The sequence below is a fragment of the Canis lupus genome, chromosome 25 (genome assembly GCF_003254725.2).
Source record: "Canis lupus dingo isolate Sandy chromosome 25, ASM325472v2, whole genome shotgun sequence".
Taxonomy (NCBI): Eukaryota; Metazoa; Chordata; class Mammalia; order Carnivora; family Canidae; genus Canis; species Canis lupus.
Window position 1 is genome coordinate 4,396,986 of NC_064267.1, and position 21,475 is coordinate 4,418,460.

The 21,475-nt window shown below is 41.7% G+C and overlaps 1 protein-coding gene across 9 annotated transcripts in view; it reads left to right on the forward strand.

Moving 5' to 3' along the window:
* The first annotated feature begins 222 nt into the window (after positions 1-222).
* DCLK1 (doublecortin like kinase 1) overlaps positions 223-21,475 on the forward strand; it is a 340,908-nt gene continuing 319,655 nt past the window's right edge. For 3 of the 9 annotated variants that reach the window (XR_003142225.3, XM_025462502.3, XM_025462503.3), the window contains exons 1-2: positions 466-749; positions 5,708-6,102. Coding sequence is in view for 8 of the 9 variants with exons in the window: in XM_025462502.3 (XP_025318287.1) it covers positions 5,727-6,102 (376 nt within the window). In the remaining variant the exon portion in view is untranslated. Of the gene's footprint in view, positions 354-465; positions 750-5,707; positions 6,103-21,475 lie in introns of those variants that run through there. The other 6 variants (XM_025462494.3, XM_025462499.3, XM_025462498.3 and 3 more) reach the window with 6 other exon arrangements.

Consider the following 21,475-nt stretch of genomic DNA (forward strand, 5'->3'; position numbering starts at 1 on the left):
CATGAGGTCTCATAAAGTGTGTGTGTGTGTGTGTGTGTGTGTGTGTGTGTGTGTGTGTGTGTCGGGGGGATACCGTGCAAGGGAGGAGGAAGTCATCGTTTCCCTGGTCCCCCCTGAGGGAGGAGGGCTCTCCGTGGCGCCGCCTCTCCTCCCCATCTCGCACTTCTCGTGGCTCAGACCGGGCCCCATCCACGTTCTCTGGCTCCGTCCCAGGCCCCCATCCGATCTCCCCCTCTGTCCAGACAACCACTCGTGCGGGACGGGGAGCTTCGGGGTTCGTTCCGGCCAGCTGCGCCGAGGTCGCTGCGGTCAGAGCGGGCGCGGGGAGGAGGAGGACCCCGGGCGCAGCCGTGGTGGGTGCGCCCTGCCAAGAAGGGCGGGGGCGCCGGAGCGCGCACGCGGAGGAGGGGAGGGAGGGGAGGGGAGGGGAGGGGAGGGGCGCGGGGAGCGGGTGGGGCGTGCGAGCGAGGGAGCCACGAGCGGAGGGAGCGCGCCCGCCGCCGCCGCCGCCCTCCTCCGGAGAGAGGCTGGAGTGAGGCTGTGCGAAGCGCCGCATTTCAATGAGAGCCGGCGGAGCCACCTCCCCGCGCTAGCGGCTGCAGCCCAGACGCCCGCGCCCCCGGCTGCTGCAGCCCGGCCTCGGCCCCGCCGCCCCGCCGCCCCGGCCGCGCCCCAGCCCGCGAGCACAGCACCAGGAGGCCGCCCCGAGCGCGGCCACGAAGACCCCGGCGGCGTCTCTCCGCGGACCGGTGCGTGGTTGGCCTCCGCTGGGAAGGGAGCTGCGGGCAGGGCCGCCGGGGACCCGCCGGGGGCTCGCGGCGCCCGCTTCTCCCGCAGCCGGCGGGCGCCGAGGAAGCCCGGGGCGTGGAGGGCAGGGCGGGCGCCCCTCGGCCGCCGCCGCCTCCCCGCCCGCCGTTCCTCGAAGGGCGCTGCCGGCCCTGGCCAGGCTGGCCTCGGCCGGGGCGGCGCGTGCGGGCGGCTCCGGGGCTGCTGGCACCTGCCTCTTTTGTCTGGTGCCACCGGCCTCGAACGGGAGCAGGGCGCGCGCCCCCCGCCCCCCGCCAGGCTGCTCGCCGCGTTGTTAGTGGAGGTGGAGCCCGGGGCGGAGGAGCTGGGCGAGGTGCTTGTCGTTGTCAGAACTGGCCACGGGGCGAGGACCCAGACTGCGCCTAGAAGGAGTGGCCGAGCCAGGCCTCTTATTGTGTGCGCTTCCCCGTGCGCCCGGGAGGGTGTGTGCCTGAAGATGGGGCGATCTGTGGTGGGGGCGGCCGCCGTGCGGGTGTTGCAAGTACATTTGCAGGGGCTCAAGTTCCTTCGGGGGCAGCGAGGCTGCCTCAGGTACAGATTGGTACCTGCAGTGCTCAAAGCGTGCGGAGAGGAAATGGCATTTTGCTCCTAGTGGGAGCGCATGCACAGCCCTGCATTGCCCCACAAAAGAGGCTGCTTTTGAAAACCAGGGTTGCGCGGAATCACTGCTGGATTCGGAGAGGAAATGCTTGTAAGAGGTAGAGCAAATGAAAGGTTTCATTCAAAGCGGCTCCCTCTCCGCACCTGTGACTGTGTGTCCACATTATGGTGCACACGCATTCAGCGGCCACACTGCAGGGTGTTCCGTGAATACGCTTTATGAATGTTCCCAAATAGATCACCTTTCCTCTGGAAAGGAAAGTAGGACAGTCTTTTGAGTATGAAATGTCATATGAAGGAGGGTCAGAAGGAATTTTAAGAGGGGTTATACATAGGAACATTATAAAAGATTGACACACATCCTGTGACGTGTCCAAGGTGGTGCATGCACTCTGAAGAGGTGTGTGTGTGTGTGTGTGTGTGTGCATGCTTCTTATTCCACGCCTGCCCATCCACGGGCATCCTGATCCCACTGGCAAAATATGTTTTGAGACTTTCAGGTCCAGCATCTAGTTAGATGTGGTCCTCTTTATGCCAAATTATTCTGTGTGTGTGTGTGTGTGTGTGTGTGTGTGCGCGCGCTCGCGCGTGCACGCGCGCACGCGCATGTATAAATCTCTGAAACAGGAACTCGTATCCTTATCTAGAGAAGGATGAACAGAGGTTCCTCAAAATGGTGAGAAATTCCACAGAAGACAATTAAGGATACTGATTTCTTGACATGGCAGTGTTTATAGAAAAATCTCTGGTAAGAGCCAGGCCCCCTTCTTCCCTTCCCAAGTGTCTATAATCTCTTCGGTTAGGGTGATGTGGTTACCTTCTCGGTACCATGATGCATGTGTGGCTCAGACCCCTAGCCACCAATGGTCTGTAAATGTGTGTCTCTGTGCTTTAGCGGTTTCCTGTGCAGAAAGCAAGAACCTGTGAATCTTCTTCAGGAGCTCGTGGTTCGAATGTATGACTAAGCCTACTGAAGAGCTGGGCCAGCCAAAGCAAGAGAAGGAACACCTATTTTGATGTTGCACATAATTGTTGGAACATTAGGGTGTATGGTGTGGTTTTTGACATTCATTTAGTGGTAGCTATAGCTTGGAAAATGATTTCACTTTGAGTGTGGTTTTTCTTTGTCACCAACATCATTGTTGACTTTTGGGCAGGCTCAGTGAAGAGAAGTAAAAGATGTACATGTCCTGGTTGAACATATGATCAAGTTGGAGGAAATACACAAATAAAACAAAATCAACTTTTGCCTATATTAAAATTGACTTTTTTTTCATTTGGCATAGAACTCTTGGTTCGAAAAGCCTGATTCCTCTAGGGAATTCCAACAGTTGCTAAATTATTTGGCTTTTGCTGATTGTGAATCGATAAAAGCCCTTCAGACTACATCAGCACTCTCTGGTGACACAATTGTGCCATCCTTTCCTATGGTCCTGCTTGTTGTCTCTTGGTTTATATAGATTTGGGAGGAAACCCCTAGGGTTGGAAGATTGATTACTGCCTTTAAAAGTAAAACGGGAGCTTCAAAAGCCAACCTGGCCTTTATAATATGCGAAGTTTGATGAGCTTAGTGAATTGCCATGAGTACTCCTCCCCCCCCCATCCCTTTTAGAAGACAAAAGAGCTTATTTCAAGAGGAGATGGATTTTTTAAAGTGGGAGCAGTTATGATACCAAGAGCAAAATTTTGGTGTCATTACTCAGTTTATAACTGCCTGAAGAACTGGATATCAAATGATCTCTGTTTTGAAGTGTTACCCAACTTCAAAATCAATGAAACTGGTTCAAATCTACCTATGTGTGGTATAACTTTTTCTGAAAATGCAAATTTAGACTATTATGACTTAGTAAGAGACATGAGGTAATTTTCGTGTTTGGAGGAAAAAATACACTAAACTAATAATCAGCCCAGGTTTGAATTGTACTCTGGCCCCCAGCAAGGTCAGCAGTAGAATAATGAGCAGGTGAAGATATTAGCCCCGGCACAGTCTGCAAATGGAACCTTCTGCAGTTAAGTGGTCTCCCCAGGTCACAGGGCTAGTTCAGAGTGAGGGCTTTAAAAACCCCTGTTTTCATGGGTGAAGGGGTCTAGAGGGTCTCAGGGGGTCTGGCCTCGAAGGCACAGTACATGGGGCAGAAAGGAGGGAGTGCCAACTTCAGAGTCATTTAGAGACAACTTAGGTTCAAATCCCAACTCCCTCAGTTAAGACTCCAGGACCCTGGATATAGCTCATACTTGCCTTCTGTCATGATACTATTACTGACCTCACTGCATTGTCCTGAGGTTTAGAAGGCAATTTTTAGCATCTAATACAACAGTTAATTGCTGAATACTAGTGTCAGGCACATCATAGACATTCAATAAACATGAGCTTTTTCCACTTCATTTCAGGGGTACACAATCTCTAGCACTGCTTTTAAACATGAATTTTTAGCCACTTTGATGGGACCAGACGTTAGTTAGTTAGGTCAAGGAAGTTAGTTAGTTAGTTAGTTAGTTAGTTAGAAGTCAAGTTAGTTAGTTAGGTCAAGGAAAGGTTGGGGAGGCTTGGCAGTACTTTTGGTGAGTTTGGACTGAGCTTCAGAAAGGCAACATCATTCATGTGGTGGGATTTGGGTGGCACTCATAAGATTCTTGCCCCAGATTTTCCATTTCCCTTATACTGTATTTCAACATGCCTGAAATTTTGTCATCAAAACGTCTTTCCTTTGAATGTTTTTAGATTGTCCTGTTAAAAATCCGATTCCCTTCAAGGGTCAACATCACAAGGCATTACCACCTAACCCCTTAGCAAGGATGAATAGACCCCACGGGTAGCTTGCTGATGACAGGGCTCCATAGAAAGTAAAATGGGGGCCCTGGGGGTGCAGGCATACCTTTCAGAAGGTTGTGAGATGAAAATCAGGCAGATTCATGAGGAACTTTCCTTACCAGAAGGGGGGAGATTCAATTCTTACTAGTTCTTTTTTTTTTTTTTTTTAATTCTTACTAGTTCTTTCTGTGACAGAGTCAAGAACAGAAAAGCAAGTTTTATTTATAAAAAACATGAATACTTATAACGTGCTAGACACTCTACCAAGTGTTTCGTGTATTAATACTCAATATTAATTATGAGGTACGTATGATTTGTATCCCTATGTGTAGTTGAGGAAGCGAGGCTTTAAAGATATTGATTCAGACTTGGTCCTGTGCTAGTTGTGTAACCCTGGGAAATATACTTGATCAACATCTCTAAGCCTCGATCCCCCGACTCGTGAAGTTAGAGTGGAAGGAAGGGCAGAGTCCTCCCAAGAAGTGACTTATCCTTTCTGCTCTTTTTCCTCTTCCTCCTCACCCTTTCTCTGCTTTTTTTTTTTTTTTTTCTTTTTAAACCCAGTGTATCCAGGGCAGCCCCGGTGGCGCAGCGGTTTAGCGCCGCCTGCAGCCCGGGGTGTGATTCTGGAGACCCGGGATCGAGTCCCACGTGGGGCTCCCGGTGCATGGAGCCTGCTTCTCTCTCTGCCTGTGTCTCTGCCTCTCTTTCGCTCTCTCTGAATAAGTAAATAAATAAATCTTAAAAAAAAAAAAACCCCAGTGTATCCAAAGCACTAAATATAAGCAAGTGAGTTATGATAAAATCCCTTTAAAAAAAAACTGCTGTTGAATATGGGAATACGTTGGAAAATCTTGAGTTGGTAGAACTTGGGGATTCCAGTGTGCTGTCTGTCTGAGCGCCTTCGCTCATTTGAAACCTGACTGTTGAGTGCGGACACCCTCTTCTGGGTTCCCGGCCCCCCCGCTCGCATCGTCAGCCCTCAGCCCCGTGGTACCCTGCAGTCTTCTCTTCGCCTGCCACGGAGCGAGCGCGCTGCAGGGAGGTCTGGGCTTTGAGTCCAGCAAACCTGCGTGGGAGGTCTTGGTCAAACATTTCTCAGTTGTATGACTTGGAGAAATTTAGGAGAAATTTTTCTGTGCCTTGTTTTGTTCATCAGTAAGTAAGGATAACACTACGTTGAAAGATTTGTTGTGATTTAGAAATAACAGCTGTTCAAAGCCAGATACGCCTCATACGGTGTAGGTGGTCACTACGTAGGAGCCATTTCTACCCAAACTGGGGTTAATTAATAAGCAGGGGTTGCCTCTTCTGTCTCTTTGCTGTCTTCCTTCTCTTTCAACTAGACAACTCATATTAAATATATCATCAATTACAGCAGTATTTCTACCAGCTGCTCTTGAGCTGAGTCTTTCAAATCATGATCTTAAAATAACATCAGTATGTCTCTCTCTCTCTCTCTCTCTCTTTTCCTTCTGTGCCATGTAGGTTCCACTTTAACTCCATCATGTCCTTCGGCAGAGACATGGAGCTGGAGCACTTTGATGAGCGGGATAAGGCTCAGAGATACAGCAGAGGGTCGCGGGTGAATGGGCTGCCCAGCCCAACGCACAGCGCCCACTGCAGCTTCTACCGAACCCGCACACTGCAGACCCTCAGTTCTGAGAAGAAGGCCAAGAAAGTTCGTTTCTATCGAAACGGAGATAGATACTTCAAAGGGATTGTGTATGCCATCTCCCCCGACCGCTTCCGATCATTTGAGGCCCTGCTGGCTGATTTGACCCGAACTCTGTCGGATAACGTGAATTTGCCCCAGGGAGTGAGAACAATCTACACCATTGATGGACTCAAGAAGATTTCCAGCCTGGACCAACTGGTGGAAGGTGAGCGCTAACTCCCAGGTGACCCTAGAGGATGCATTCTCGTGTTTCTACATTGTTCTAGGCACCTGCGCTTGATTGATCTCTAAGAGGTAGCATCCAGCCTGTGCCTGTGATCCTTATTGTTCACATTTTGGGAGTTCACTTTGTTTACTGTAGTTTAAAATGAAAAAAAGAAAAAAAACAACAACCCACTAATGGTATTAGGTCGGCCATCTTACAATAATGGACTGAGGGGAAAAATGGTCTTAATTCTCCAACATTCTCTGTTCCTTTTGTCATTCTCATGCTACATTTTCAAAGTCCCTTTTTATATCTGGAATCACATTGTTCATATTCATTTCTAGATGCAAATGAATTTCTGTTGTTATGATGTCTGAAATTACTTGAACTGAAAATAACTAATGGATCGTGAAATTTTTGAGTGTAAAGGAGCCTTATATAGGCATCAAACCCATTAATTCTGTCACTAGAGACTGAGGCCCAGAAAATTCGAGTGACACGTCTGTGGTTACATGGTAAGGTAGTGTTGATACTGGACTAAAAATTAGGTTTTCTGGCATTTCTTTCCAATATGGTTTCTCCTCTTAAGTTTAAAGGATTGTTGTCTTTCTGTGGAACTTGAAGTACAAAGGATTTAATCTGTTCAGCTTACTGGTTTTCAAAGTCGAATCTGTGTTATTGATCATTATCTGTTTTAGATATTTCACGTGAAGTGGAACGGTTTGAGTCATGGATGAGGCCTAGTGTCTCGAGTAGCAGCGTAGGTAGACTTGCTTCAGCACCAACTCCAAGTGAACAGCACAGAGAGCCTCTAGTGACCTTAGAAATCATAAGCAAAGTAAAATGACTTGAAGAGAGATAATGGGTAAAATTCATGCTAAGGTGTAAAGGAGGTTGGCTGATCCTCTTTGGGGTGTAGGAGTTTCTAAGTCTGGTGCTAAGGTTATGAAGTAGCTCTCAGTGCAGAGGAGCATGGTAAAAGAAGTTTAGAGTTTTGAAAGTGTTTGACTTCACCCTGAGTTCATATTTACTCTAGACGTATTGCCAGGCCCTGTTGTCTTACTGGGTCCTGGAGGAATGCCAACCATGTAATGTCCTCCCTCTCTCCTGCAGGTAGCAGGAAGCATCCCTTTCAGGATCCCATGGAGTGTGGGGTTCCTCTGCCCTGACCACACACAGGCCAGCCCTCTTGTCCTCCTCTCGAACCAGAGTTTGTACGTGATTCAAGGCCAAGGGAGTCTCGTGTCTTTCTCCCATTTTCCTTCCCTTTATCCCTTGGCAGGGATGCCAGTCCGGTCACAGTATGACTGGACTTGAGAGGGTGTGGAGAGCCTGGGTTTGGTGTGTTGACTATGTGGGAATTCACATCTCTTTTCAAAGACTCGTCACCCTGCCAAGATGCCTGTAGACTTGGCCTTTTTCCTTCTGTTCAGATGTTGGCACTTTCAGTAAATTAAAGGGGAAGAACAAACATGAAATAGCATCAGCTTTGATTTTGGTGCTCTGTCCTTTTCCTGACCTTGGAAAATACAGGGATAAAGAAAACATTTGGTGGGCTATTCTCAGGGATCTGAATAAGATGAAATGCAAAGTCAGGTGCATGATCATCACCAAACCATCCCTTGGAGGACTGATGGTAGTATAGACAGAATATGCCAGGATATCAACTCACATTGTCAGGCAGCCAGCCTTGGCTCCTCACTCTGTCCTAGAGTCACTTGTGTGGCATCTATGCAGTAGGGTGGTGTACTTCAGTCAGTTGTCCACCCAGAACTGCTCTTTACCGAGAAGTGGCCAGAGGTATTCCCTCGGTTCCTGTCCACAAGGGAGAGGGCAGGGCGTGAGGCGTGGGAAACAACAGTTCTTTACATACAAGGACCAGCAAAATCATGGCATACTTGCCACCGTCTTCTTTGTTAGTTTTTAAACACAAAAGAATGCCTGCTCTAAGAGACTGCTGTCCTGGGATAATAGTGGTAGCTCACAGTTATGGAGCATGTGTCTTGTATATACGAATACATTTAATTCACACAATGACCCTAGCAGCTGGGTACTGTTAACATCCACATACCATGATGAGAAATATGAGGCACGGTGTGTTAAGTGATCTGCTCAAAGTCACACACCAAGAAATAGAAGTTAGGATTTGAACCCAGGAAGGCTGGTACCAGAGCTTGAGCTCATACCTGCCACTGATAAGATACCAAGTGGGGTATTCTTAGTGGCTTTTAAATGAAATATTGTATGAGATTATTCTTGAAAACAAATGTTTTTAACTTTGACTTAATTCCAGGAATTACAGCTACTGCACCTAGAAGCGTTTACCTTAATATTTTCATTTACCTCCAAATGGTTTTCTCTCCAGTCAATATAAAGCTGTTGCATATTGACTATTCTGATGTTAAAAAAATGACTTTTTGGAAAAAAAATTTTTTTCTGATTGAATGAATGATAACTTTAGTATAGTGTATAAGTTCACATATTGGCTGCGTTTTTTTTTTTTTTAAATCCAGTTTAAACAGTTTTTTTTCCTCATTTATAATTCTGACAGCATGCAGCTGCACTTAGTGTTGAAGTAGCTGGAAATTCATTTAGATTGGCCTCTTTGTCAATTACATTTTTGCTTAGTCTGTTAAAATGCAAACGGTTGCTTCATATTCATCATTAGGTTCATATCTCTCACTTTACATACTAATTTTATGTAAACGTCAATGCATGTTATTAGCTTCTCGTTTCCCCTTCCAATATGCTGATGTTTGAGTTTTAAATTAAATCCTTTTAGTGGATGCAGTGACAAGTGTATTTGACTTGCGATTGTTTTTTTTTTAAGCTTGTTCTTTCTCACTTACCACAGACTAAAAATTCTGAATTACAATGACATATGTGAGTTTATTTATAACAGTCTCATGGTCACTTGCACTGTTTTGTTATTATTATCCACAGATTATTATGCCTAAATTTGGTTTAAGCACATTGACAGAGATGGCTCTTTGCCTCAAGTATAAATGTATGAGTGAGTGTGTATGTGTATGTGTACATATAACTGTATGTCTTTATGCATCTGTGTATAAACACACACACATGCACACGCATATGTAAGAGCAGACATTGGATAGCAGTTTTCATTTTTTGCTTTCAAAATGGCCTTAATACACTAGGAAAGCCAGATAATTAATAAGGAAAGTTGAATTGCAGTCCTATTTCTGCAAGTGGTTCACCTTGAGACTTGGCCTCATTTTACCAATATTGCCTCTTTTCCCCCAATTTTACGTTCTTTATGTTCCATTATAAGTGTGTAAATGTTGTGAAGGTAAATGAAGGAATAATATTTAAAACCTTTGAACTCTTAGGAGAAAGGTATAGTATGAATCCCAAGCATTGATTGATTGATTTTTTTCTTTATCAGATGCTCAAGCATCAGTAACATTGCGTTGGGGGTGAGCCATCCATGCTCCCTACTTTTTTTTTTTAAAGATTTTTATTTATTTATTCATAGAGACACAGAGAGAGAATGAGGGGGCAGAGACACAGGCAGAGGGAGAAGCAGGCTCCATGCAGAGAGCCCGATGTGGGACTCGATCCAGGATCTCCAGGATCACGCCCTGGGCTGCAGGCAGCGCTAAACCGCTGCGCCACCGGGACTGCCCCATGCTCCCTCCTTTTAAATAGTCTTTATTTTTAGTGTAGTTTTAGGTTCAGAGCAAAATTGAGCCGAAGGTACAGAGATTTCCCATATATTCCCTTCCTCAACACATGAATACCCTCTCCTATTGTCATCAGTGTGGTGGGGCGTTATAATTGATGAATCTACATTGACACATCATTATCACCAAAAGTCCATAATTTACATTAGGGTTCACTCTTGGTGTTGTATGTTTTGTGGGTTTTGACAGCGATGTAAAGACACGTAGGCACCATTGCAGTATCATCCAGAATACTTTCACTGCCCTAAAAATCCTCTGTGCTCTGTCTTTTCATCCCTCCCTAAGCCCTGGTAACCATTAGTATATTTGGTGTCTTCAATAGGCATTCTTTTAACATCTTGTGTGAATGTGGATAGAAGAGGGCCAGGGCATTTCCTGTAGACGTTAACATAAATACTATTCGGATATGTTGTCTTCTGGATATAAATAAGTTAATTTGCACATCAATTCTTTTTTTTTAAGATTTTATTTATTCATGAGAGACACAGAGAGAGAAAAGAGAGAGAGGCAGAGACACAGGCAGAGGGGGAAGCAGGCTCCATGCAGGGAGCCCGATGTGGGACTCGATCCCGGGACTCCAGGATCACACCCTGGGCCAAAGGCATCAGATGCTCAACCACTGAGCCACCCAGGTGTCCCTGCACATCAATTCTGTACGTATTAGAAATGAGTCCCCTTCTTTCTCAGCTCTCACGCACCTTGACCCCTCACTTCATGGACGCTGTCTGACTCTGGAGCTGGAGTGTCAGGGCTGTTCCCAAGTCTCTGAAAAGAGTCAGCCTCTCAGGAGCAAGCCCACACTTTACCCCACAGTTAGGGAAGCTCTAACCACTACTTCCGGTCACCCAGCTCTCCTGGCAATTTTTCTTTCCCTTGATATGGTGTCATTGATATCTTTCTCTAATTCACTAGCTTCTTCTATGCCTCTCTCTGCTATATGAAGATTTTTAAATTAATTCTGGATGGCTCTAAAGCATACTCTCTCGAAAATCCCCCTCCAGCAAACAGTTTTACTAGTGTTGTTGTTGTTTTTGTTTTTGAGTATCGTCTCAGAGGTACCAGTGCATATTGAGGATGTACATATCATTTGCCCAGAGGGTAACTTACTGTATTCACAGTTCCGTACCTTGCTTTGTGCACCTAACAATACATATTATACATCTAGGAATGCTGTGTCCTTTTTACTGACTTCATAGTATTCCTTTATACAAATGTACCCTAATTTATTTGGCTAGTCTTTTATTGAGGAGCTTTTATTCGTAGGTTATGACCAATCCTTTATTAGACACAATTTTGCAGTAAATATCTTTGGATTTTAGTTTTCTACCCATGTAGGAGAGCCTTTGTAGGACAAATTCCTAGAAGTAATACTTCAGAATAAAGAGCTATAAGTGTTAAACTCTTACGAGCTATTGCAAATCTTCAAATCTTCATAGATGTAGGACCAGTTTACACTCCCATCAGTAACATACGAGACTGGCTGTTTTCCTGTGTCCTCAAGACAATGTTTTATCTAATATTTTGCTACTTGCCCACCGATTATGAAAAGAAAGGCATATGTCTCCTCATAGTTTTAATTTTCATCTTTTTATATAATTTAAAATGCCTTTGCATTTCTATTTCTATGTGTTGTTTCTTCATAGATTTTGACTTTTTTTTTTTTTTAACCAGGTTGGGGTCTTTTTAAATTAACTCGTAGGATTTTTTTTTCTTTTAAAGATATTAGCCCTTTGGGATATTAATTGAAAGTATTTTTCGGGCAGCCCCGGTGGCACAGCGGTTTAGCGGTTTAGCGCCACCTGCATCCCGGGGTGTGATCCGGGTCTCCAGGATCACACCCCGGGATAGAGTCCCACGTCGGGCTTCCTGCATGGAGCCTGCTTCTCCCTCTGCCTCTCTCCCTCTCTCTCTCTCTCTCTCTCTCTCTCTGAATAAAAAAAAAATCATTAAAAAATAAAATAAAATAAAATATTTTTTTAAAAAAGAAAGTATTTTTCCTGGATTGTCCTTGATTTAGTGATGTTGGTCATTATGTTTTTTGCCATGCAGATTGACAAAAATGGAAATAATCGAATGTATCAGCCTTTTCATTTATGGCATGATTTTCATGCTTCTTCGGTTGTACTCTAATGATAAAGCTGTTTCCTTCATTTTCTTCTACTATTTTTATGTTTTCATTTCAAAAAATATGCTAATGGCTGTCATATTAGTACAGTGTGTGATATAGGGGTTCAATTTAACCTTTTTCTAGGCTGCATCCTCATTTAAAAAACTTTTTATTTTGAAATTAATGTGGACTTACTAGAAGTGTCATAAAGATAAAGAGTTCTCATGTGTCCTTCTCAGAACAGAATAGCATACATAACCATGGTACAATGATCAAAAATGAAAGTTATCTTTGGAACAATGCTAACCTAAACCATAGGCTTTTTCCAACTTTCACCCATTTTTTCAGCTTTCACCAATATTTTCAAAAACAGGTTTCAGCATCATACGTCGCGTTCAGCTGTCACATCTTCTTCATCCCTGCCAAGCAGTGACCATTCTTCCATCTTTCCTTGTCTCTGATGACTTGGCCATTTTGAAGATTACTGGTTACTTATTTTGTAGAATGCCCTTCAATTTGGATGTAGCTGATGATTAGATTAAAGTTATGCATTTGTGTCAAGAATTCCGCAGAAAGGATGCTGTGTTTCTTGCAATGCATCGTTTTGGGGTATAGGATGTTGCTGTGTCTCATTACTGGTGAGATTAATTATGACCAGTTGGTGAGGATGATGTCTGTCTGCCAGTCACCTTGACTCTGAAGTTACTACAGTTTGAGGCTATGTGAATATCTTTTTTTCCTCCAACTTTTGTCCATGAATTTTGGCATAACAGCAGTTGTTACGGTGCTGTTCAAATGGTGAATTTCTGTTTCCCTCTTTGTTTGTCTCACCCTTAAACATAGATGTCCTCTGCTTTCTTTTTTTTTTTTTTTAAGACCTTATTTATTTATTCATAGAGACACACAGAGAGAGAGAGAGAGAGAGAGAGAGAGAGAGAGAGAGAGGCAGAGACACAGGCAGAGGGAGAAGCAGGCTCCATGCATAGAGCCTGACGTGGGACTTGATCCAGGGTCTCCAGGATCACACCCTGGGCTGTAGGCGGCGCTAAACCGCTGTGCCACTGAGGCTGCCCTGTCCTCTACTTTCCTGTCTTTGCATCTACTGTGATGTCACCACCTCTTATTTTAACTACTCTTTTAAGGCCCATTTCTTCCAAATAGTAAGAAAACTAATCTTCTTCACTTCTATCAACTGGATCTATTTAACTGATACTCTAGTCCTTAGTCCTTTCAAACTCAACCTGCATAAATATGACCTTGTCCTTTTCCACTCCCCAGAACTCATTCCTCTTCTCATATTCTGGATCTTGTTAAATGGTGTCACCATCTAACTTAGCATCCCCCTTGACCTCTCTTTCTCTTCACCTGTCAAATCCAAGCTGTCACTGAACTCTGTTGATCCTGCTTAAGACATTTCTTCAACTTGTCTTCTTCACCATCAGGGTATTCAAGTTCTCATCACTGTTTTAACAATATTACAATTTTTACTGCAGGGGCGAAAAATTTTTAGATAGTGAGCATTGTAGAAAATTTGAAAGATGCAAAACCGTTTTAAAAAAGTAAATAATAATTCTTCATACTCCTACCACTTGAGTCTTGTAGTCTCTTCCCTGCACTATTGCAACAGACTCATAAGCTAAAAATACATATCTTAGTTTCTCTTTTGCAATTTGTTTTTCTCTTCTTTATGGAATCTGTATTTGTCCCTGCTTTTCCATTCCATAGCTTCTCTTAAGTCAGATCATTTAGGACACACATGTGTCCCAGGCAGTAATCTTTAAACCACTTTTCCTGCCTATAAACCTGGCCATAGACAAACCACTTTGTGCCATACCTTTGCTTCATAATGGCTCTCCACTTAGTTATAGAACACAACCCACAGTCTTTAAGGGATTTCTTCTCAGTGACCCTGCTCCTGACCCTTCCCTCTGTCCGTGTCTCCTATTACCCATTGATACACTTGGCAGTGAGCTCGGCTGCGGTCTTTGCTTGCGTTCTCTTATCTCCAGGGTTCCCTTCTCTCCTGCAACGGTGGTAAGATGGTGCTCTCCTGAGGGTACACAATGTTATGGTTAAGTTATGGCTCTGGATTCAGATCATTTGCATTGAATCCTGGCTCCACCTTTGCCTATCTCTCTGACCCTCATTGTGCCCTGTGATAAGTGGTGTGTTACTACTTAGCTCATAGGGTTGTGTTGAAGATTATAGGTTAAATAGCATGGGTTAGAACAAGATCTGCTACATAGCAGACATTCATTCACATGACCTCTTCTGCCAATGGCATCTCCATGCTCATCCTTCAGCCTATAGATACATAAATCTCCCACAATCTAAAAAATTCTTGCCTTGGTCTTTCTGATCTCTCAAACTCAGAGGTCTTCTGATAAGAAATATCTGCATCTGCTGTCTATATTTGCTCAGCTTCCAATCATACTTCAACTCCTTGATTAGCATCATGACACTGTAATATACTTCTTTATTTTATATCAAAGTCTCTGGGAGTCAGGGAGCCACTGGGGTCCTCACCACCTAACATAATGATTGTAGGTACTCAATAAATATTATGAGAAGAAAGAGGAAAGATAATGAATGAATGGATCAGTGAGTGAATGAGAGCCGGCATCACTACCCAACTGAAGTGGCCATTATAGGACCACATGTGGCCTTTTAGTGTCCAGACCTGTGATCTCTTAGGAATCCTTATTCTCGATGTTATCCCCGGAGCATTGGATGCTGATGTCTGGATCTTTTACATCACACATTCACCACCTTTCGGTCCATGGCTCCAGGCACCTGATTTCTCTTCATTCTCTTCAGTGGCTCCTCCATCTCTGGGCACCCTTTAGAGACCAGTGTTGCCCTGGATTTCTTCTTGTGCAGCTGGGCGTGGTCTCCCAGAGTGTTCTGTTTCTGCAGCTGCCGTGTGCATCGCCCTCCAAACTCCAGGCTTATATTTCTAAGTGCTTGCTGGAAATCTCCAACTAGTTGGCTCCTAGGAACTTCAAATTTAGTATGTGCACAACCAAATTAATTTCTTTCCTTACCATTAAATCCAAACTTGATTCCCTTCTTATTTTACTTATTGTGGTATATGGGAAGTCCACCAAAATGAAAGTTCTAATGTCATCATTTCATTTTCATCATTTTGACTCAGATTCCCTTGGGTCCTGCATCCAGACAGTTGCCACCTCTACCATCGAGGCAACTGATTTTATCTGCCAACTACTCTTCGGAGGACCCACTCCTCTCTTCCCCTAGTGCAGATGCGTCAAGTCCGTCTCCTCTCCTATCCTGTTGTGGTAGCTTTCTCCACTTCTCTCTTCCCATGTCCTACCTTGAGCATCCCCTTTACACTGAAGCCAGTGTGAGCTTTCTGAAACCTGGGTCCGATCATGCATAAAAACTTTGACCTTGTTTCCTACTACAGTATTACTCTAACTTGTTTGTCCATGGAACCTTTTTTTTTTATTATTATTTTTAATTTATTTATGATAGTCACAGAGAGAGGGAGAGAAAGAGAGACAGGCAGAGGGAGAAGCAGGCTCCATGCACCAGGAGCCCGATGTGGGATTCGATCCCGGATCTCCAGGATCGCGCCCTGGGCCAAAGGCAGGCGCCAAACCGCTGCGCCACCCAGGGATCCCTATGGAACCATTTTTATTTTATTTTTTTGAGAAAGATGTACTAATATCTCACAGACTATCTCCTTACTGTACTGTGTAGTAGAACATCTTATTATCTTATTTTTATCTGAAATGCTGTCCTCTTTCTTTTCTGCTAGTGAAAAATCTTACCCTCACTTCCAAGGCCAGTGTGAATCCCATTTCTTCTTTATCGATTGCTCAGCGGGAAGTGGGAAGTGATTTCTTTCTCTTCTGAGTTAGGGTTGCCTGGACCACTTATTTAGCAATTATCACTTACTGCCTTGTGTGAAATCCTTTCATATACACATCTTGCTTTCTAAGCTCTTTTGAAGACAAGTTCATGACTTAGGATTCTTTTCACTCTCCAGACTGGCAAATTCAGATTTTGTATTTACCATTGAAGATTTAGGAGGGTGTATTTAATTTTTAGTTTTCATGGCTAACACTGTACATACTTTTTGTAATTTTGTTATTTGTTATTCTGTTAGTTCTTAAGAGAAGTTCTTAATGATGAGAATATAAAATTTCATGATTCCAAATAAGTTGCTTTCAAAAAAGGTTGTTATCAATTTATAACATCCTTAGTAGTATTTTCTATTTTCTATGTGTTTTGTTTTTATCGTTTGTCATATATTTTAGTATCTTGTATTTTTGTAAATTATAATAAGCTTTGCACATTATAGTAACCCATTGTTCTGTATAGATCTTCAGTCTGTTTTCCCATTTTAGTTTTAGTTTCTCTACTTTTCAATTATATCACTTTTAAATGTAAAATTTTAGCTCTCTCAATTTTTTTCTTTATGTTATTTTTCTGTTGCTTTAGGTTTAAGAACTTGACATTTTCCACAGGCCTGACATACACATTCAAATTTTATTTTCTGTAAGCTTATTTTTATGTGCTATTATATTATGAAAGACTTCCATGGAAGAATGACCCAGAGTACTTTGAGGAATCTTTTCTCTTGACTCTAATGGCACTATCAAAATCATCTTCTTAAATCAGTGCCTTTTAGATAGATTATGAAATGTTGCTGCGTGTATATGAGATAAGATCATAAAATATAATATCCAGAAGGCACTTTATATTTTATTCTGTAAATAATGTCTTCATGTAGTTTTAGTCAGTGTATTTTCAGAGGTGTCAATATATATTTGAGTTTTTCCCAGATTTTACTATAATTCACAATAGTAAAGTTTAATTGCTAGAATTTTTTTTAATTGCTAGAAATTTTTAATGAGAAATTTTATTCTCTGGAAAAATAAAATTTTTATAGGTATCTCTAACTTAAGATATTTTTGAATATGCCACATTTGGAACCTAAAGAACTCCTAGAGGGGATAGCAACCAGAGATTAGGCCATTTTCAGACTGAGGTCAAGTGATACTACATATGATATTTACAGGTCCCACCATGAACCAGTGAAAACGTTCCAGCAGTAAGGGGAAATAGAGCAAACTTCTAGAATCTCCTAATATGGGGTCTTGTGGAGGCATACCTTCTAACTCATTCATCACAGGCCTGGTCAACCAGGAAACTGCTACCACATTGCTGGAAGTTTTTAGTAGTGACTTAGATAATTTCTTTTAAATGGAAATCCTTTAATTTCATAATGGAAGCTGATGGCCAAGTAGAATTAATTCTACAGATTTTTAAATAATGAACTTTGTTAGAGAACATTTATTTCCATACTTTATTTTTTTATTTCCATACTTTAAATAACAGCAATATAGTTAGTTTACAAATGCATATGTGATTTTTTTGAAAACAAAACAAAATATAGAACCTTAAATATCTTAAAAATAATCTAATATGCTTGCACAGAAATCATTCCATTTCCCCAAGATCCCAAAAAATGCCTAAAGCTTTCAGGGAAGAAATTGGGATATTCTCTTTATTTCCTTACTTTTTTTTTCTTTTAACTATATCATTTTCTTTATCTTTATCTCTAGTTAAAAGCAAATATTAGTTTTTTGGCTCTGTAAATGCCATAGCAATTCAGACAGATGCTGCTTCTGCAACTCTTGCTATTTGTTGGGGTGTCTTGGACACCCAGAATATTAAATTTCAAGTTGAGGATCAGTCTTTTTTTAAAATATTTTATTTTTTTAAAGATTTTATTTATTTATTCATAGAGACACAGAGAAAGAGAGAGGCAGAAACACAGGCAGAGGGAGAAGCAGGCTCCATGCAGGGAACCTGATGTGAGACTCCATCCCAGGGTCTCCAGGATCACACCCTGGGCTGCAGGCGGCGCTAAACCACTGCGCCACCAGGGCTGCCCTAAAGATTTTATTTATTTATTCATGAGAGATACAGAGAGAGAGGCAGAGACATTGGCAGACGGAGAAGCAGGCTTCCTGCGGGGGAACCTAATGTGGGCTTGATCCCGAACTCTGGGATCACCCCCTGCGCCAAAGGCAGACACTCAACCACTGAGCCACTGCCCTGAGGATCAGTCTTAACACAAAGATTTTGGCCTTGAATAAACTGGAACAAAACTAACAGTATGATAACCAACCAGCAAATCATTATGTTTGGTAATTCCCAGCTCAATGTGTAAATAGATTGTTATACTGTTTCCTTTAAACCGTGTATGATCTTTGCCTTCTTTGCATTCTTGGTTAAGCTTCACCTATAGTAAATAATCCCAAACTTTCAAAGCAAATTTGGGGTTATAAAATTCTAGTCACTAATTCCACTCTGTATGTGGGGTTTTCACCATACATCCACCAGTCAAATCCAGGTTGTCACCTGTGCTTGTGATGGATTGGATAATATAAGAAGTTCCCATGACTGCCTCCTTTGGTTCAATTAATTTGCTAGAGTGGCTCACAGAACTCCTTCTTTACTGGATAACCAGTTTATTACAAATTTTATAATTTAGGAACAGCCAGATGGAAGAGATAAAAAGGGCAAGGATTGGGGATAGGGCTTGGAGCTTCCATGCTCTCTCTGAGCTCACCACTCCCACTGAATTTTCATGTGTTCAACAGCTAGAAGCTCTCTGAACCCTGTCCCTTAGGGATTTTTTTACGGACGCTTCATTACATAGGCACGATTGATTAAATCACTGGATTTAACTAGTATTCTTTATCTCCTCCCCAAGATCGGGGAGGTGGGACTGCAATTTCCTACCCTCTCATCACTCAGTTGGTTCTCCTGGCCTATGGCCCACATCCTTAGGTGTTTTCTCAGTCTCCTCAGTAACATGAACTAAGATGTGGTTGAAAGGGGCTTGAGTATGCATGTCAAGATGTCTTTATTGCTCTAATTACTTAGGAAGTTCCAAAGGTTTTAGCATTCCTGTGCCAGAAATAGTTTGAAGACCAAGTATATATTTTTTACTACAAATCACAACATCAGACCGTTTTGCTCAAATATACTTTGGTTTTTTTAAATTAACTTTTATTTTATTGTTGCAATATAAATCACACCATAAAACTTTGGGATGATTTAGTGTGTATAAGAAGTTTATTATAGTAATTCTAAGTTTTACTTTATTTTTTATTTTTTCAATGACCTTTAATACCCTTTCCTCTGTCAGGGCTTGACTGCAACTAATTGATGTTCTCTAATAAAAAATATAATAAATCTCTTAAGTCTTGGCCCCATTTAGGGAGAGATTAAACACTGGATACCGAGCTATTTGATCAAATTAAGACTATGTGTTCTTTCCATTCAGAACAATTACATTTGCTGGTTTTTAGTTGTCAAAGATATCAGCACATTAATTGAAGAGTTGTTTCCTAACAAAATCAGAGACTAAATCAACTTTGAGTTAAGATAAGGCAGGATCTTTAATAGTGGGTAGAAATTCAGAATGATTATTAAAAGAAAGTTGTCAAAATATGGGTCAAATAAGTCTTTAATGTAAATCTATTTGCATAATTTAATAGAAGCTTTTTAGCGTAAGGAAACCCATCTTGTCTTATTGAATTCGTGGAGTGTCATAGATTCAAAATGGCAGTACTGAGTGGTGTGTGATCTTGGGTTTGGTGGCCAGCTCTGCCACCAAAGTGCTGAAAGTGCTGGTACTTTTCCTTATACCACAAGTTCACTCTCTCTTTTTTTTTTTTTTTTTTTTTTTTAAGTTCACTCTTTATTGGAGTCTCACACCCTTCCCCAAGATTCTGTTGCAATTTTTGAATCTGGTAAACCAGGCAGAGGAGCCACAAAGTACCAGCACAGATTTAACCTAAGTTTCTTCCCATCATTGTTGCTTGAACCACATCAGCATTATCTTGTCAAAGCTGTCATGCTTAAAGGTTTTTTCAGTGTTCTTTAAGAAGATATAAAAAAAGTGTTTATTTTCTTTTTCAACAAATCCACTCCACATTGTTAATATGAGTACTTTACAGTTTCTCCCTTTTCTAATTATATATATATATGTATATATATGTGTATATATATGTATATATATGTGTATATATATATATTTAAAGTTAAAAATTTTCTTTGTTGTTGGAGTGTAAACCACTCATTTTGTTTTGATATCAATTATTAGCTTAGCATATAGACTTACAAATAATCAGACCCTTGCATATCTCTGATTAGCACGGAATTCTGACAGACTGGTTTTGCCTGTTCTATTTGGGCTGTGTGTGCCTAGTTAAGCAACATTTCCGGGGATCCTTTTATTGAGATGGACCCAAAATGACGTCTGTTGGTAACTAGTTAGAAACAATGAACACTTTATAATGTAAGACCTACTCACTGATTTCTAGTAATTTTGTTTTTAAGTTTTCCTTTCAGGCTTATTGCACAATCAGGGTAATGCAGCCTTAGAGGGGGTTTTCACTTGTGTAGCAGTTTTGTATTTGAGATTACTCTGGCCTATTTTCTAATTTGATCTTCACAAAAACCTGGTGAGATTAGTGGCCACTGGAATAGACTACGTCTGATGGATGAATAAACTACCACTGAGAAGACTAAGGGACTTGCCCAAGGTCACATGCTTGGAGAGGCCAGAGCTCAGACTTCCATTTCTCTCATGGTCTCTCCACAAAGCCCTCAGAAGCACCATTGTTGTTGTGACCTCCATGCATATATTTTTGATATCTATATAAATCATGAGAAAAGCATAGTTGGGACCAGTAATAATCTACGAGGTGAACAGAAAAGGAGTTTACTACATTTACTTTTTGTACACATTAGAGTGAATTCTAGAAGCATGTACAGAGTAAATGTTTGATAACATGTATAACTGTGCTTTTCTATTTTTAAAACCCTGGTTCAGTTATTTTTACGTGAATACTGTGGCCTTGGACGCTTGGACTATTAATTTAAAAATAGGACAAGGATTTAGATAAAAGTAAATGGGCTGTGTAGGATTAGTCCTAGGTCACTTTACCTGCAATTATGAAAGCTTTTTCTCATTTAACTATTCCCTGTTACAAAGACTTACTAACCCACAGAAAAACCATTATAAAACTCTTCAAAATGTGTTGACCTAACTTTATGAAATATATATAGATGGGATCATTTATTTTATGATTTATCATCACCTGGTACATGTGTTACTTTCTTTTTTGTGTGAGCCACATCTTCTTAATAGTCTGATATTTTCATTAGATGATTCTCTGTTAAGGAGTCATTTTTTAAAAATCTGATTTAATTAATTATTTTTTTCTTTTTTTTTAAAATTGGCTTTTTTTGGGTATAATTGACAGAATTTTAAGATGTTTAAAGCATACTTCATGTCGATTTGATATATTTGTATATTGTGAAAGATTCCCCCCATCTGGTTAATTAGCACATTCATTAACTCATATATTTATCTTTTTTTGCGAGAACATTTAAGTTCTACTCTCATAGCAAACTTCAGTTATACCACAGTGTTATAACCTATCATCACCATGTTATTCATTACAGCCTCAAGCCTTATTCATCTTATGTAACTACATCTATTTTAGAGTCA